The following is an 18683-nucleotide window of genomic DNA, read 5'->3' as shown; positions in this document are numbered from 1 at the left end:
AAATCACTTTGTAGGAGGAAAGAGAGGACTTGACGTTATTCTATAAGCTTTGCATTTTTTATTGTTTTACACAGGTAATTGACAATATACAGGCACGCTAGGACAATCTGCTGTGAGCCATAGCCGATGTATGCTGAGGGGACGCCATACGGGGGATTAAGGTGTAAATTAATTGTTAAGTTTTTAATTATCATTTATTGTTTAACTTGCCTAAATGGGACCTACTGGAGAGAGAGAGTGGTGGAGAGAGAGAGAGAGAGGGGGGGGGGGGCATGAACTGAGTGAGTCGATCGTGTAGGGGACTAGGGGTCGCGATTCCCCTAAAACAGGCCCTGGTATATACGTAAGTTCACAGTGCCTCAATAATAAACATTTGGGTACTGATATAGGGGCTAACAATGAAACTGATATGCCGCGTAAATTACAGGATTTAATTACGTTATCTGGCAAGACCCACAGGCCTAACTTTAGGAAGCTGTTGGTTCAATAGTAACAGGTAGAAACAGGCCGCAGTCTTATTGCTTGATTATCCTAGGCTTGTCTTCAAACAGAAATGCTCACTATATCCTACAGTTCAATGGCTAAAGTTAGAGCTAGATTTCAGGTCACTTGTCTTAGGCTCCGCAAATTGTAGGGACCCGAAAATGTCAACACTGTTTTTCTTGTAAATTTCCGTCTCAATTACGCAACCTTTAGATCCAGCAATATAATTAGGGTTAGGGAACTCAGTGCAAGACAGATACAGGAATCGCCTAGTGCCCTTAAACTAAGTAGGCTTAATCTGGCCTATGGGCTAGCAAGAGGACCATTCAGTTCTTTCAAAAACATTTGTGTTCTAGTTCAGAGCAATGTTTAGTATTCCTAGCTATACATATATAGTAGAATAAAAATGTTGACAAACTGAAGTGTTGCGACCTAGCTTAAGCTTGCTTTGAGTTCGCGCCATCCCCGGGTGTGGAACGGGTCCCAATACACCAACAACATACTTCTCTGAACCCTTCTCCTAATTTAACATTTGTCAGTTATAGGTCTAGATGGCCCTATAAGTGGTAGGCAATTGTGGAATACCACACGTTACAACTATACAGTTACAACGGCCTCCACAAGTTCAATCAAACAGTAACCTAGCAAATACTAAAATGTAAGTAAATGTGTGCCGTATCGGGTATGCCTTGGTATCGCATAGCCTGGTTATAGGCCTTACTTTTATAATGTTATAGTATAGCCAAGGCTACCTAGTCATGTTCGATCAAGAAATGACCCTGGCCTTAAATATGCAAATGAAGCCTGGTCATAGGAGTTACTTTTATAACGTATAGCCAAGGCTACCTATAGGCCTAGTCATGTCCGACCAAGAAATATTTGGTCTAGCGTTGGTAAGGGTAGGCGTCGAGGCCTAACCTGCCAAGCGAGAGTCTTATTGAGATGGAAGCTGGTCACTTCGCCCAATAATCATTTTGCCCAATTGCCATTTTGACCGACCTTACCATTTCGTCCAACCAGCATGGTCATTTCGCCCAACCTTGCTGGTTATTCCGACCAACATTGATTAAATGTTATACTTCAATATAACGGACGGAGATACTTCTATGGGTTTGGTCAATTTAATAAGGAAACGTTCGGGAATTGTTAACATTACGGGATATGAACCGAATATTAAGGAAACTTAAAGTCGTGGTTACAGTCGGTAGGATGGATCAGTGTTTTAGCCTTTTAGGGGTTAGGTTTGATAGGTTTTTATGGAGACCGATTCCCCTTTGTTTGTATAACATCAGATTAACACTATGTAGAACTTGCTGCCACAAGACAACATACAAATATTCTGTACAAATGCATAGCCCTCTGTACAGTGAGCACAAGTTGCAGGAAGTTCAAACATGGTGTGTAGCTTGTAGTTGGTGAGTAGACGATGTAGTGTTCTTCATGAATGTCAAAGGTCATTTGAGGTCAACAGAGGGAAATAGGGTGAAACTCTTGTAAACATAAAATCTCAAGGAAGGTAGCATATGCAGGTCTTATATTTGACACGCGGATTTCCTGTAACTAGTTCAGCGAACCTATTATTTGTGGTGGGGTCAAAGGTCATATCGGGTTAGCAGAGAGCTAAATGTGAATATATCAAAAGTACAATATATCCAGAACCAGAACAGGGAAGGAGCTCATACATGCGTGGTATCATAACCTTGTGTATTGTATACTTTGTACACGATTTGATGTAAGTAAGTGTTCATTTAAAGTCAGCAGTTGTCAAACTTGAACACTATGATACGATATGTATGGCTATAGCTTCTCCATAATGTGTACAATAGCCCTATTGTTTGTGATGGAAGTGTACAGGTCATATGAGTGATTATAAAGATATGCCTATTTCATGTTGTTCATAAAGGGACTGATGGGCAGGGGAGGAGAGGTTAGGCCGGGAATTTAGTGATGGGACCGGTCCCAAAAATCTGAACCATGTTTGCGTCTCCGCGGTTCGGTCGGTCCAGCGGGTACGCGTTCATTACGTATTCAATCTAAAACTAAACTCGGCCAATACAATAACATGGGCCTGATGTTACTACGTAATATAGGCTATGCGCGGGCCTTCCGTGACGTAATGATAATAAATAAAACAACTTTACGTTTAATTAAGGTAACCTGCGAACTGATTTATACATCTAACTTCTGTTCTTTCTTTCCTCTGCACGTTCTCTCGGAGGTTGCGGCTATCTATAGATTAGTTGGAAACGCCGTGTAGAAACTGTAATATTAATCAACCGTTATAATTAAATTGTTGTGTTCATTGCATAGTTACAAGACAACCAGTTGTTGCTTGATTCTTCACGTAAAGAGAGATTCAGCTTATATATAAGAGTCTCCTATGCGCATGCTCACAAATGCCGCAATCATTACAATAGATGTTCATGTGTAGACTTTTCGAGTAGTGGCTAGATATATGGGAATTGTGGTCCCATTTAAGGCTGACCCTGTGGGACAAATATACCATATTATGTACCCGTATTAATTCGAATATATACACGAATATTTGATAAGCCCAATCGGATAGTCGATTTATATGGTTGTTTTAAATCGCATATATGCACGAATATACACACGAAATAAATCAGATGATAATACGTGTATATATTGGAATTAATACGCGTATACATTCGAAATTATACGCGTATATATTCGATTTAATACAACCATATAAATCGACCTTCTGATTGGCTAATCAAGTATCCGTGTATATATTCGATTTGATACGGGTACATAATATGGTATATTTGTCCCACAGGGTCAGAAATATGGCAAGCCATGTGGGACAAACACCGCATAATATATCCGAGTATTTAATAAAATATATACGCGTATATATTCGAATATATATGCATATTATTTGCCAATCATATATCCGTGTATTAATTCGAATACAAACACGTATTAATTCGAATATATATGAGGATTAATTGGAATATGTACACATACTAATTCCAGTAAATACGTGTATTCGAGTATATACACGTATTAAATCATGCTGTTGTCTCTCATTTATTGCCCTGGAGAGGCTACAATGTGATATCACTCTAAACTCGTTTGTGAAAGCTATAGGACATGCCAATTGTCTGAAGTAATTCGCGTATATATTCGAATTAATACGCGTATATTCGTATTAGTACGCGGATATATTATACGGTGTTTGTCCCATATGGCTTGCCATAGTCGTGTGGCTACACAATAAATATCATATATTCATTCTACTGTGAAAGGGGAAATACAGGAAAAGAAAATCTACAATAGTTGACTTGACAAATGAACCTTTGAACCCAACTGTGGAGATCAAATCACAGTCTCGTACGTGTTAGAGTGGGCGTTGTTTATCATTCACGCGATCAGTATTGATATGTACAGTGCTGTTCAGTGTAATAATCTGCTTTCATATTGCCACTCTCACAGCTCATTTATATTTATCGTATTTCCATAACGTCGTTCTTACTACATTGGGGTAACTTCGTCCTCTCCGACTTACATATCAGGATACTATTCGTGATCAGTTTCAGTGTGTTTTAACTTAGTTGACGAAGAAGGATTCAAAGGATCCTTGGTTCACACGGCAACATCACACAAGTGAATTAGAGAGGCTTTCAATGTAAGTGTTACCCTTTCTGTGTGTATTACAGCAGTACACAGTTATTCGTATTATATTTGTCAATGGCTATGGTTTAGAAGGTAGCGTTATGGGGTACTCCAGTAGCGGGTATACTATGACACAAGTTTAAAGAGAAAGGTAGTCTATCGTGTTAATTAACAGAGACCACCATCTTAATACACTGCTTTTAACGCTAGATATAGTTATTTCAATGTATACCCTTTACCTGTAAACCGTTTCTACTACAGGAAGTGTAGGTTAACAACTTCCTGCTCATTCTAAGTAATATGTGTTTCATAATGGCAGATGATCTTGACAAGCTATTACAGTCCTGATATATAATGTTAACTAACATCATTACACTTCATAAATTGTTTACTTATTTATTGTATTGTTTTCGTACATTGTGCACGGAGAAACACACAATATAGAACTGTTGCCAGATGCGTTCATCAAATTTTGTGATGAATTAAGATTTCCGGTGAATATTTTAGACAATGAAATTCAGTTCAGCTATGGGAATATTCTTTGACTGAATAGATATTAGTATATCATGTTTAAGCGTGAAGTTATTATAGCGTTATTACTGAAGCTTACATATCACTCCATAATAAAACATTCACTCTTAGTGAGAGGTCAAACTCAATTCAGATGAAAAACTGTAGACTCCTCTTGACGCTCTTGCAGTGTAAGCCTATTGTCAACTAGTAAAGTACTTAGTTCATTAATGGAAATCTTTATGAGAGAACTAACATGTTTGCATCAATATTTCTCACTGTTACACTATTTTGTTTAAATACATCACACTAGTTATTTATAATACCATTTGATACTGCATTTGAGGTACATTTAAAAAATGATATTTCTACTAAATATGATTTAATTTGACTGTACTTAATTCAACACATTAATTCTTCCAAAGATTCAATCACTTCTGGGACGCACTTATTTTATGCTGTTTATTTCTCAACGTTAATGAAACATTGAATCTAAATTGTGGGTTCCGAAAGTAGCCTTTTGAACATGTCTACATAGAACAACAACGCTGTGCGTATGTTAGACATATTTATATACGGTATATAGTTTTCAAATCAGTATATGTTAAAGGTGCAATACTGCTTACTTATACAAAAGACAGAAACATTTTGCACTTGTATTATATGATTAGTATGAACCTTTACTTTAGTACTATTATTTCGGTTCAGTTGAGCAGGATCGTGCGCAACTTTGAGAAATCTGTCAGAAGATGGACACTAGAAAGCTTCCCATCATCACACCGTAAGTAATACCCTCTCTATTAACCCGCCTTAATCAATTGCCTCTAATGTGACCCTCCTCCCACTTTACCTTATTAAGTCCCCCATCTGTTTAGACTGAAGGTTACACCCATCTCCCACTTAACAATGCGTTATTCTAATATGTCATAAATATATCCATGTGTTCCTTTCAGCGATGCTACGGTTAATTTCTTCCTCGGTTCTTTTTTCATTAAATTAGCGGAGGCATAAGGAATTTGTTTGATGGTGATGTCGTTATTTGTGCGGGTGCGTCCGAGTGTATGCGACACTGTGTTTGTAAACACAATAACTCAAAAAGTATATGATGGCCGAAGTTTATGCATTGTATATGGATTTGTCTTTAAGTTAGTAAAAGAACCCAATTAAAATTGGAGGATGCAAATAGACATACGACGTCAACTGATGTCGAAGTCTGAAAACTTTATAAACAAGATAACTCAAGAAGGAAGGACAACGTCGTTAAACTTCTAGCCATAAGCCAAGCTCGGATGGACTTAATACTTAGTGTGTGTAATTACTTTAATGAGGACAATAATTTGTTGTTTTATATGGAGATTAAAGATCACTTGAGTTCAACACAGGTTACAGTCTGTAAACCTTGTAAAAACTCTAAATTAAAGTTTAGATGAAATTCATACGTCGTATGTGAATCCATCTAAGCTAGTTCAAGAAACTTATTATGTTCTAATGAGGTCTAAAAATTACAACCTTGTAATAATAATAATAATAATAATAATAATAACAACACATAATCTTTATATAAACATAACTCCAAACTTAAAACACACGTTGTAAGACACTTTACCGTAGTGAGTACAAACAAAGCATTTTGTTATGTTGGGGTCAAAGCTCATGTGAGGTCAATAGTGGTCAAAGTCTGATAATGTTGTTGTGACAGTGCCACAAATATTGAAACTTGAATGGGCTGAATGTGTGGTATAGAGATCCATATTAGTGAGTGCAAGAATCATTATGTATTTATAGTGGAGGTCAAAGATCAGTCTGAGAATCATGTAAACACCATAACTCCAGAGGTGCAACTTAAATGAACTTCATAATTTGTAAGTACATTCACCTGGGTCAGTACAAATATATAGCTTTTTATGAGGTCAAAGGTCATTCTATATAAGACGTCAACGTCACTGATACATTCAGGACTCACCCGTGTGTAGAAACAAACAGGTATACTTAGCACACAGACCTATAAATATAGTATTACTCACTGATGAAATTTCAGTATTCCTTAAATTCGGCCGTAAATCTAATTTTAAATTCTTTATCTCTCTTCATAATGAAGCAAAAGGGTTGCACTCTCGTATTTGAGGCTGTGTAATATGAATATTAGAAATAATGAGGAAAAATGCGAAATTTATATTTTTTGAAATTCAAAGGGAAGTCTTATAGTTTGTGTGTGTGTGTGTTAGGTTGTTCTGTTGAGATACATTTCATAGTTACAAGCAGTGCATTTGCTAATAAATGTAAACAGCCGTTTTCACTCTCTTGTGAGTTATTCATGTGACATTGGCGGCAATAAGCTCGTTTTCAAAGCATCGTTTCCCGACAGCATATATCTTGAAGGAAACCTCACGATAGAGAAGAATATCAAACAAGACTTAGATACTGGCAGCTTTGTTTAACTTCACTAGCTTAGACATAGACATGATGGTAAATCACATGTTAATTTAGCGTCCCCCGCTGTTTTTTGCGAGCAATTTATCGGCGTCTGCAGAAAATATCTGAGCGGTCAAACAAACATCGGGATCTCGATAACTGGTTCATTGATTTACATTAAAAGAATCATCATGTTAACTGCTTAATCGTCAAATATATTAGAAAGAGGCCCGGCGGGGCTTAGAGGGCCAAGCCCTCAGACATTGAAGCGTTTTGAAATATTTAAGTGGCGTATAGCAAGGAGCAACAGCCCCCCCCCCACAGCCCCTCCCCCTAAATCGCTTTACTTACCATTTTGGTGGGTGTACGAAGAGACGTAAGAAAGTGATTTTTTTAAACGTTGTCTTTGGCGGATGGGCGCAAGGTTATTTTATTTTCGTTGGGATCCGCCTTACCAGAATATTTACGCCGCGGTGTTATTTCTTTTCAAGAGGACCATTCCTTGGGATGTGTTTTTAGCCCTGGTGTCCTGGATCTGTGTAGGTTTGGATATTCTTGTTCTCGAATAGCGCTTTGAAACACACACACATATTACTTTTCAGAACGATTTTGTTTTATATCACTAGAATTTGTTTAAAGCCCTGGTGGGGGGGGGGGGTGACGAATTCACCGGAAGCTGTTAAAGTGTGAGAAATTCCTTCGCAGAGACTTGGAAGCATATTAATGTATCATTTTACTTTTATTATTGATCTTATTGAATAGATGTCATACGGATAAAAGCCAGGTTTATCTATGAATCATTAGCCAGGTTTATTATTAACGTACCATTAATATACTTTGTCGTATAAATGAGGTATTTGTATGATTTGATTTGATTAGTGAACAATGAAGAGCTGTAGATATTTTAAACGAAAGTATAATTTAGCTTTAGGCATTTCTCATGCCATATACAACCATTAAATGTTTTTGAAATATCCATATTATATTGAACCAGAGGAACTTTTCGCAAGACCCCTTCCATAAATCTATTTTTTGTGGTTCGCATTTCGGGTTTGGAGCTCAGAAAACAGATTAACGCCGTACACGGGCAATATCATAAATTTTGGTAATTCACTACAATACTCGTAATATTTGAAATTCCCTTCTGGATGTGCTTCTTTGTGAAGGATATAAGCGTAGGAAAGGGGTCCTTTTGTTCATGGAAATGCACTTTCTATATGATATATCCTTACAATTTAACCTATCTTTGATAAGAAGATGACGTCCCCTAATGCGAAAAGCACCTTGCGGTCGCTTTGTAGAGTGTAAAACTTGATTTGATAATGAATTGTGGAAGCCCGCCATCTATTTTTACATTTCCGCTTTATTTACATTGGTATAGCGCCATCGATTTAAAAACTTTCGCCCTTTGTGTATGTTTGCAAAATTGTGCAGAGGTCCTGGATCAGTTCTTTTCTGTTAGGTGTTGTACTTCTGATAGTTGGCCAAGGGACAAGTATCTTCCCACCCGAAATTAATTAATTAAAGGACTCTCTCAACAGAGGAAGAAGGATCAATAGGGCGATATTGCTATGCATGCTGCAGACAACTGCAAGCTTTTTGGAGAATTAAGGTCCTTAAAGGTCGGTATAGTAAGTATATGCATGCCCCAAATTACAGCACGCTAAAATTGCTAGAAGTATTCAAAGTATACTTTCCTTCAGGTTTTTACTCTCCAAATTGTTCACATACATTTTTAAGTAACACACAAGATGACTGAAAATCCGAGTGAGGAAAACTTCCTTGGTTGCAATTAAAACTAAGAATTTTGACCAAAGGTGACCGGCATATTTGAATATATAACATATTTGGGGTCAACAGCTAGTATATAAATTAATTGTTTTACTTTTTTTACGTTCTTTTCTTAATTTGCACGGGGAGGGGTCAGCCAGTTGAGAATATATACATAATCACCAGCGGCTATATATGCCTAGTTTCTGAGTAACCTATTTAAGCCCTCGCGCCTCATTGATCCACAATTATTTTTTACTTAATTTTAAACTAAGAAATCACAGCATATTGTTCACCCGTGATACGGGTGCTCAACGAAAGCCCGTTTTACGGGCCAGTCGCTTATTATACTGCATGTCCTATGAGTATGCATTGATACACTCAATCGTGTAAACAGCTATAGTATACTCCATATAGGGAACGGGCGGGTAAGAAAGATATTGTATTATATCATAAATATTTCATCGATCGTTTCCATGTGTTGTTACTTTTCAGCACAATGTACGCCCGTGATCTGGGCGCTCGACGACAGCCCGTCTTACGGGTCAATCGCTTATTATATACTGTCATATGAATTAATACACTCAATCGTGTAAACATGTATCTCCTTATCTTATAGCTCGTGTTTAGAGCGAAAATTCTCTCAACAAACTCGATCCGTTAGTGTAATTGTTTGCTTATTTATTGATAGTTGTTTACAATTTATTCTGAATTGGCGGGGGGGGGGGGGGCTTCGATCAGGTTCTGTAAATTTTTCCTGTTAATTCTTTTTTACGTTCTTTCTTAATTTGCACGGGGAGAATTTCAGTCTGAGAATATAATACACATAATCACCAGCGGATATGCCAAGTTTCTGAGAAACCTTATTAAGCCCCCGCGTCTCATTGATCCACAATTATTTTATTGTTTGTTTGTTAATTTTAATAATTAATAAATCACAGCATAATGTTCACCCGTGATCCGGGTGCTCGACGAAACCCGTCTTACGGGCCAATCGCTTATACTGTATGTCATATGAATTGATACACTCAATCGTGTAAATAGCTATTTCCATATCCCAGAGCTCGTGTTTAGGGCGAAATTCCTCTCAACATGTTCGCAAATATACGATCCGTGAGTTTGTTTAGTTGTTTGTTTATTTCTTTATTTTTTGTTTATTATTTAGTATTGACACTTTGGGGGGAGGGTGCTTCAGCTTCCGTTATTTTCTTGCTTTTGTTATGAAAACGTACATTCTCCAGCGACCATATGCATAGTGTCTGACAACATTCTCCGTTACCATGGACACGGCCTTGTAAACTTGACCTAATATTGTACTTTTTTTTGCCTTGTATATAATAGAGTTCATCGTACGCGGTTGCCCAGGTTTACCGGTGAAGGCGACTGGCTGTGCGATATGACGGTGGATTCTACCAAAGTTGCTGTTAGCGGTCACAACGAAGACACAAGGACATCATTCATAGACCTGTTTGCATTAAGTATTCCTGATTCTTCGTCGCCATTTATAACTCGGTTTTATTCTAAAGAATTTAAGAATCCTTCAAGATGGCCGTCTCGTTATGTTTCATTCTTGGATGATTCTCGTATAGTCACTGTGTGTGGTGATCAGTTGGAAGTCTTCAATATCAAGACAGACGACATACCCACACACAGTGATCAGTTACGCGATAGAGAAGCCGAGTGTATGACTGTCAGAGAGGAAGAGATATTTATTGGTTTGATTTCTAACAAGGTGATTGTGTTTGATTTTAGTTTAAATAAAATCAAGACAATCACCTTGGAAGGATTAGTAGGTGATAATCCTAAAGATATAACAGTTTATGGAGATAATCTGTTCATATCTACACTCAATGCTAGAGCCATTAGATACAACATGGAGGGAGTGATGTTACATGAATACAATACAACAGGCTACCCATATGCACTCAGTATCACTGTAAGCAGTGAGTTTGGTCTGGTGTTTGTATCATGTTGGGATGATGCTGTTGTTTCTGTTGTTGTTTTCTCTCTCTCTGAGAATAATAAATTGTTTACTTTCCGAGTTATTGATGAGTTGTTGAATAGAATCAGGATAAACGATGTAAACAGGTTTATGTTTACAGCAACAAGAAAAGGAAGACTGGATGTATACAGCACAGTAAGTACAGTAGGATAGTGTAAACAAGTAAACAGGAATTTTATTTTACATCTAGAATAATGAAAATAGGCTAGAAAAACTACCAAGTTAGGTATCAGTGACTGCGAACATTTCTGTAGATTACGTTTATTTGTACTGCTTTTGCGAGTCTTGGAAATAATATGAAATTTGGGACTAAAATTTTTATAAGATTGAAGCAGCTAAACCTCTGATAGCAATTACATACATACAGCACAGGGTGAATAAATTCCAAAATCCTCTGAAATTACTTGCATTATAAAAATCTGTGTAGACCTCCAATAGAAACATATTTGGGTTCGGTGCATACGAACATCTCCTAAGAGCACACTTATTGCTATTTTGTGGCAATATGAATAAATTTAGAGAAAAAATGAGAAGAAAATTTTAATAGGATTGAAGCAGCAAAACCTGACATAGCAACACATACATACAGCACAGGGCGAATAAATTCCAAAATCCTCTGAAATTTCTTGCATTATAAAAAACTGTGTAGACCTCCAATAGAAACATATTTGGGTTCGGTGCATACGAACATCTCCTAAGAGCACACTTATTGCTATTTTGTGGCAATATGAATAAATTTAGAGAAAAAATGAGAAGAAAATTTTAATAGGACTGAAGTAGCAAAACCTCTCATAGGAACACATACATACAGTACAGGGTGAATAAATTCCAAAATCCTCTGAAATTTCTTGCATTATAAAAAACTGTGTAGACCTCCAATAGAAACATATTTGGGTTCGGTGCATACGAACATCTCCTAAGAGCACACTTATTGCTATTTTGTGGCAATATGAATAAATTTAGAGAAAAAATGAGAAGAAAATTTTAATAGGACTGAAGTAGCAAAACCTCTCATAGGAACACATACATACAGTACAGGGTGAATAAATTCCAAAATCCTCTGAAATTTCTTGCATTATAAAAAACTGTGTAGACCTCCAATAGAAACATATTTGGGTTCGGTGCATACGAACATCTCCTAAGAGCACACTTATTGCTATTTTGTGGCAATATGAATAAATTTAGAGAAAAAATGAGAAGAAAATTTTAATAGGATTGAAGTAGCAAAACCTCTCATAGCAACACATACATACAGTACAGGGCGAATAAATTCCAAAATCCTCTGAAATTTCTTGCATTATAAAAAACTGTGTAGGCCTCCAATAGAAACATATTTGGGTTCGGTGCATACGAACATCTCCTAAGAGCACACTTATTGCTATTTTGTGGCAATATGAATAAATTTATAGCAAAAATGAGAAGAAATTTTTAATAGGATTGAAGTAGCAAAACCTCTCATAGCAACACATACATACAGTATGTGGGTGAATAAATTCCAAAATCCTCTGAAATTTCTTGCATTATAAAAAACTGTGTAGACCTCCAATAGAAACATTTGGGTTCGGTGCATACGAACATCTCCTAAGAGCACACTTATTGCTATTTTGTGGCAATATGAATAAATTTAGAGAAAAAATGAGAAGAAAATTTTAATAGGACTGAAGTAGCAAAACCTCTCATAGGAACACATACATACAGTACAGGGTGAATAAATTCCAAAATCCTCTGAAATTTCTTGCATTATAAAAAACTGTGTAGACCTCCAATAGAAACATATTTGGGTTCGGTGCATACGAACATCTCCTAAGAGCACACTTATTGCTATTTTGTGGCAATATGAATAAATTTAGAGAAAAAATGAGAAGAAAATTTTAATAGGATTGAAGTAGCAAAACCTCTCATAGCAACACATACATACAGTACAGGGCGAATAAATTCCAAAATCCTCTGAAATTTCTTGCATTATAAAAAACTGTGTAGGCCTCCAATAGAAACATATTTGGGTTCGGTGCATACGAACATCTCCTAAGAGCACACTTATTGCTATTTTGTGGCAATATGAATAAATTTATAGCAAAAATGAGAAGAAATTTTTAATAGGATTGAAGTAGCAAAACCTCTCATAGCAACACATACATACAGTATGTGGGTGAATAAATTCCAAAATCCTCTGAAATTTCTTGCATTATAAAAAACTGTGTAGACCTCCAATAGAAACATATTTGGGTTCGGTGCATACGAACATCTCCTAAGAGCACACTTATTGCTATTTTGTGGCAATATGAATAAATTTATAGCAAAAATGAGAAGAAATTTTTAATAGGATTGAAGTAGCAAAACCTGACATAGCAACACATACATACAGTATGTGGGTGAATAAATTCCAAAATCCTCTGAAATTTCTTGCATTATAAAAAACTGTGTAGACCTCCAATAGAAACATATTTGGGTTCGGTGCATACGAACATCTCCTAAGAGCACACTTATTGCTATTTTGTGGCAATATGAATGAATTTAGAGAAAAAATGAGAAGAAATTTTTAATAGGATTGAAGTAGCAAAACCTCTCATAGCAACACATACATACAGTACAGGGCAAATAATTTTCAAAATCTGAAATTTCTTGCATTATAAAAAACAATGTAGACCTCCAATAGAAACATATTTTGGTTCGGTACATAGGAACATCTCCTTATATCACACTTATTGCTATTTTGTTATAATATGAATGAACTTAGAGAAAAAATGAGAAGAAAGTGTTAATAGGATTGAAGTAGCAAAGCCTCTCATAGCAACACACACATACAGTACCGGGCGAATAAATGCCAAAATCCTCTGAAATTTCTTTCATTATATAAACTGTGTAGACCCTTAATACAGTATTATTACTAGGATTTAAAAAGTCTTGAAAACTCGCTCAGAAAAACTTATTTCCCTGCAGTCCATGAAAACATGCCCTTTAAAATACCCGTACATGAACACACAATACTTAGCTATAATGACTCCTGACAAGATGTTGTGTGCCCAACAGAAGCCCATAGTTATAGGTCAAGAAAGAAAAATCAAATTTATGATGAATTTTGTAGCTAATTAACAGCAACAAATGACTGTCAAGTTCAGGAGCGGGAAATTTTTCAGTAAACTCTAACGGGGAAATCCCTCATCTAGTAATAGTAACAACAAGTAGCACTTTAACCACTTTGGCCCATTTGCAACTTCTGACTTAGACAACAGGTTGCCATGGCAGCAAACACCTTTGTTTAGGCTGCATGTACCTAGGCAACCCCTTGGACTAAAAGTAGGCTACAAAGCAGAGACTATATCACATAGAATATCAGCTTTATCTGGTCTGATGATTATCTGTACCAATTAGGAGTGACTATTAGGGCTGCTAATACTTGCTAACATTCTAACAAAACCTTAATATTGCCGCAGTCCTATCTACTAAAATATATTGCTACAAATCTTTCAACCCAGAAGTTGATGGAAAGTTCAGCAAATCCTGTCACCATGGCAACTAGTAAAAGTGTAGCATTGCATCATGGGATCTAAACATAGCTCGAATAGGCGACACTTATACCAACTGAAAAATAAATGTGAGTGCATTAGAGTGACGGGTAAAGCTCGACATAATCACAGCAATACATAATAAAACTTATAAATATCCCAATGTTGTTTCTCAATGGACCAATAACCTGAAGCACTTTCAATTCTCTCACATTAATTCAATGTAGGTTAGGACTTAACCATACGCACATTATGGCTGAGGGAATATAAGTGCCATAATCAACCCTGTAAACAGCTATTAAACAATGTTCAGTTAAAATGATACAGAATTTACACACATTACAATTTAGTAATAACTGTACCTGTAGACTCACTATAGCTGTTACAGGTATTAATTCCTAAATAATAAATTCATTCTTTGTGCATTCTGCCATAACAGGAGATCAATAAACTAATTAATTCAAATTACACTTAATAAGGGCTGCTACTCTGTGTGCACATTGTTATCACAGAACTAACCTGCATAGTGCATACATTCACAGGTAATATACAGAAGGTAGGCTCCTTAGGGGTTTGGGGCAAAGTTAAAAGATGAACTCTTTACCTGTATTGAAATTAATGTAACTAATTTCTTACAGTTTTCTAGCTTGTCTCTACTGCACATGCATGACAGCTTGGAGTGTCTTGGTGAATGGTAGAGTTGCTTGCAAACTTGAGTGTTTTATAGAAATTTAAAGAAAAACAAAGAAGCTTTGAGAGAAATCATTTTCCCCACCCTAGAGACAAGATTTTACTTAAGCCTTGGTCACAAATTCTCCAGGAAGTAGGCAGACTGTCTTCCCATACCTTTAACTTATTCCTCCAGAGATTACACAGAACATGAAATAACTATAAAGACTTAATCAAGAACGAAACAAAGCCTGACCTATGAGTACTGGATTTGGAATTATCATCGCCACAGTCCTAGGGATGTTTGGGATGTTTTCATCCTATGATTCAGGAGAAGTGAATTTTTTAACCTTGCGCCAACTTAATATAATATGATTTGAACATTGGAGATCTACGGTGACGTCATTGCTTCACTTCTTTGGGGTGGGGGGGGGGGAAGGCTGCAGGGACGCTATCATTAGCAAGCTACACTGTAGCCAGGAAAGTTAAAATTGCTGAAGCAAAATAGGGTGTAGATGGAAATTTCCCTGTGATGTACACATTCCTGTGTAGTGAATCAAGGCCAAGCGTAGAGTGAGATCTTTTTTATTCACAGGCATATGCGAAGTCTATACACACTCCTGTGTAGCATATCAAGGCCAAGCCTAGAGTGAGATCTGATCGAGTGTGACCAATGTGATGCACTGACGTCATGTCTTGATGTAGGTCGGTCCTTAGATTCAAATTTTCTGGCAGGAAGAGCCAATGTTTCAAGCACTCTATCACAGAAACTGCAATTCATCATATGGCAAGGCTTAATAGTGAAATACAAAGACAAAAGATGATATGACAGGAAGGACTGGCCCCCATTTTTTACTAGAAAATTCCTCTAACAAACAAGTCATAACAGAGCTTGTGGTAAAGCCTGCCAGAGACCACAAAGGGAACAGTGTGCTCCTCTTTAAAGCAAACAATGGGGCTAATGATCACAAGCAATGAATGTCTGCTTTATTGCCTGCCTAAATTTTGTTAAAACAAAATCAGTATGATCAGCACCATCACTTATATTTACCATTTGAGTTTGATCAGCTGCTGCAATGATCTACTCACATTTAACTGTACAGTTTACATGCAATGTGACCAAGGCTGCAGCATATTCCTTAGTAGCCCTACGGTATACAGTACATGATATCTCAAAATATGAAACATGGATGGATGGAATAATGGATGGATGGATTGTTTACTACTAGTATGTGGATAACTAATATTGAGTAGATGATTTCTCTATATATAGTGGAGGGTCATTTGAGGTCAGCAGAAGTCACAATGTCAAGCCAATTAAAATATAGTAGCCCAACAAGGAAAATTGAATGGATGTCAAAGTTAGCAGGTGGATGTCATGTAGATATGAATCACAGTGTTTTTGGTTCCTTGCTTTAGCAAAAGGAACCTATGTAGTCAGCTTGGCATATGTGTGTGTCTGTAACACTTGCTTGGGTGCACTGTAACTCAACAAGGAAATGTTGAACTGATATCAAACTTGGTATTTAGATTCGCCATAATGAGAAGGTGGGCCCTATTGTTTTCGCTGCTTGTAAAGGTCACCAAAGGTCAGTTAGGACCAAAAAGCCAAATAATAAACAAAGCAATAACTCCCATTGACAGGGTGTGACGTGTTTGTTTTAGAACTAGTTGTAAATGGGGTAGGGGATCGTTTCAACCATAACAGTCGTGTGATCCAAGGTCATCAAAGGTCAATTAGGGGTCAAAAACTAGTATTTCTGCAATAGCTTGAGAACAAAATGTCTGAGTTATGCTATTGTAATCCATTAGTCATCTTTGTGACAGCTTCAACCTTCTGTTGACCTCTGGTGACCTGTGTTAGTTTCTTTGGTTATTTGAATTCTTGTGGCCATATTCAGATCTCAAATGGTCTTCCGATCAAAACTGTCCATGGGTTGACCCGTGTGCGACCTTCGGGTGTAAAGTTAATCAAAGGTTAAGGTTTTTATATAAAATATATGCTAATTTTTAATAGGAGATACAGGGCAAAGAAAAACAGTTTGTCAATATTTTATAGAGCTCTGCGTTCTATAGACGAAACGGTTCTTAAGTTATGAGGCCCCAAAGGTTGGATTTGATACCTTTTTAGCAATAACATTGTGTGTGTACATTGGAGTGCATAACAATTATGCGAGAATGTGCACATCAATGAGGGGAACTTTTTAATAAAAACAGTCATGTCATCCAAGGTCGCTTATGGGCAAAAAATCTGCCCACTCATGCCAATTTTTGCAACAACTTCCAATTACAAAATATAAAATAGCTGTTATATTGGGACCAGTTGTGAATGAAGGGGCACATTTTCCAAAATAACCGTTATGTAATCCAAGGTCACCAAAGGTCAATTATGGGTTAAATATGTTTTTTTTGGACTAGTTGCGTAAAGGGTAAGCGATCGTTTCCAAACATAATGGTCATGTCATCCAAGGTCAACAAGGGTCAAAAACTCAATCTCAAAACTGATCAAAATTGTCTATGGTTGACCCCTGTGTGACCTTCATGCGGTTTTGTTTGGTTTTGAGAGGTGGACCTCTGTTGACCTCACATGACCTTGGAATAGTGCCTCCAGTGACCTGTATTAGTTTTTTTGTTGTTGAATTTTTGAATTTGTGTGGCCATATTTTAAATGTCCATGGGTTGACTCCTGTGCAACCAAAGTTATTAAGTAAAGTTAGGATGATTCTGCAAGTTTATATAAACAAATTTAACAAAAGTCAACTGATTCTCAAAAGGACCAATCATTGATTTGTGATATTTATGGCAATGATATTGTATGTGTACATTAAACCCTGAAATAACAATTTTAGGATAGTGCTTCTAAAGTCCTTATAAGCTAGGAACCATAGTGCCTTTGGGCTCTTGTTTAGTGATAAGATGAATCCTGCTTTCATGAAGGTCAAAGGTCAGAAATGGGAAATTCTTGTAAAACTGATACAGTATGAAAGAGAAACATAGATGGGTCTCACTGTAGTCTAGCACATGAATATCCCTCAATTGATAAGGTGAACTCTTTATCTTTCGATCGTGGTCATAGGTCATTTGAGGTCAGCAGAGACAAAATATGTGAAAGCCTTGTAATTTTAAACAATGTCTCGATTCGCAACCAGTTATTTCATCAAACCTTTAATGTAGTTTGCCATTTTGGTGTCTTATTCAGTTCCTATGCTGAAAGCATCAGGAACCTATATTAAATTTCAAGTTTGCTTGTACAGTACTGTATTTGTATTACTGTGTCTGAATGTGATGCCTAAACCCAAAAGATTTCAAGACTCCAGCCAGTTGGATTTGGCGTATAACAAGCAACAATGTTTCTTAAACTTTACACATGCAGTTTACAATGCCATCTAGCCAGAGTTTGAAGTGGGAGAGGGAGTCTGATGTCCCCCTGAAAGAGGGGTCTCAGACACAGTATTGTCCACCCCTTGGATAATTTCTTTGGGTTAGGGGTTAAACGCATAATGTGTCTATCAATTCCAACATTCTAACTGCATTGTGCAGTATAAGATTTCATGTTTTTGAACAGACTGTGGCTACAGCCCTGCACATACACCAAAGCAACTTGGAGGACATTCTAGATTAGTTTTGTTAGAAAATGACAGACAATGGCTACAGTACAGCCCCCTGTACACACATTAAAGCATGTTTACTGTATA

General features: G+C 36.8%; 1 protein-coding gene across 1 annotated transcript in view; it reads left to right on the top strand.

Annotated features, from left to right (window-relative positions):
* The first annotated feature begins 3947 nt into the window (after positions 1-3947).
* The window catches only part of LOC139977173 (uncharacterized), a 37272-nt gene continuing 22536 nt past the window's right edge, over positions 3948-18683 (top strand). The window contains exons 1-3 of the mRNA XM_071986404.1: positions 3948-4132; positions 5338-5410; positions 10153-10948. Coding sequence (XP_071842505.1) covers positions 5379-5410; positions 10153-10948 — 828 coding nt within the window. The 5' untranslated portion in view covers positions 3948-4132; positions 5338-5378. The remainder of the gene's footprint in view (positions 4133-5337; positions 5411-10152; positions 10949-18683) is intronic.

This window comes from Apostichopus japonicus, chromosome 12 (genome assembly GCF_037975245.1).
Source record: "Apostichopus japonicus isolate 1M-3 chromosome 12, ASM3797524v1, whole genome shotgun sequence".
Classification (NCBI taxonomy): Eukaryota; Metazoa; Echinodermata; class Holothuroidea; order Aspidochirotida; family Stichopodidae; genus Apostichopus; species Apostichopus japonicus.
Note: the sequence above shows the minus strand (reverse complement) of the source record. Positions and strands in the feature narration are given on the sequence as shown.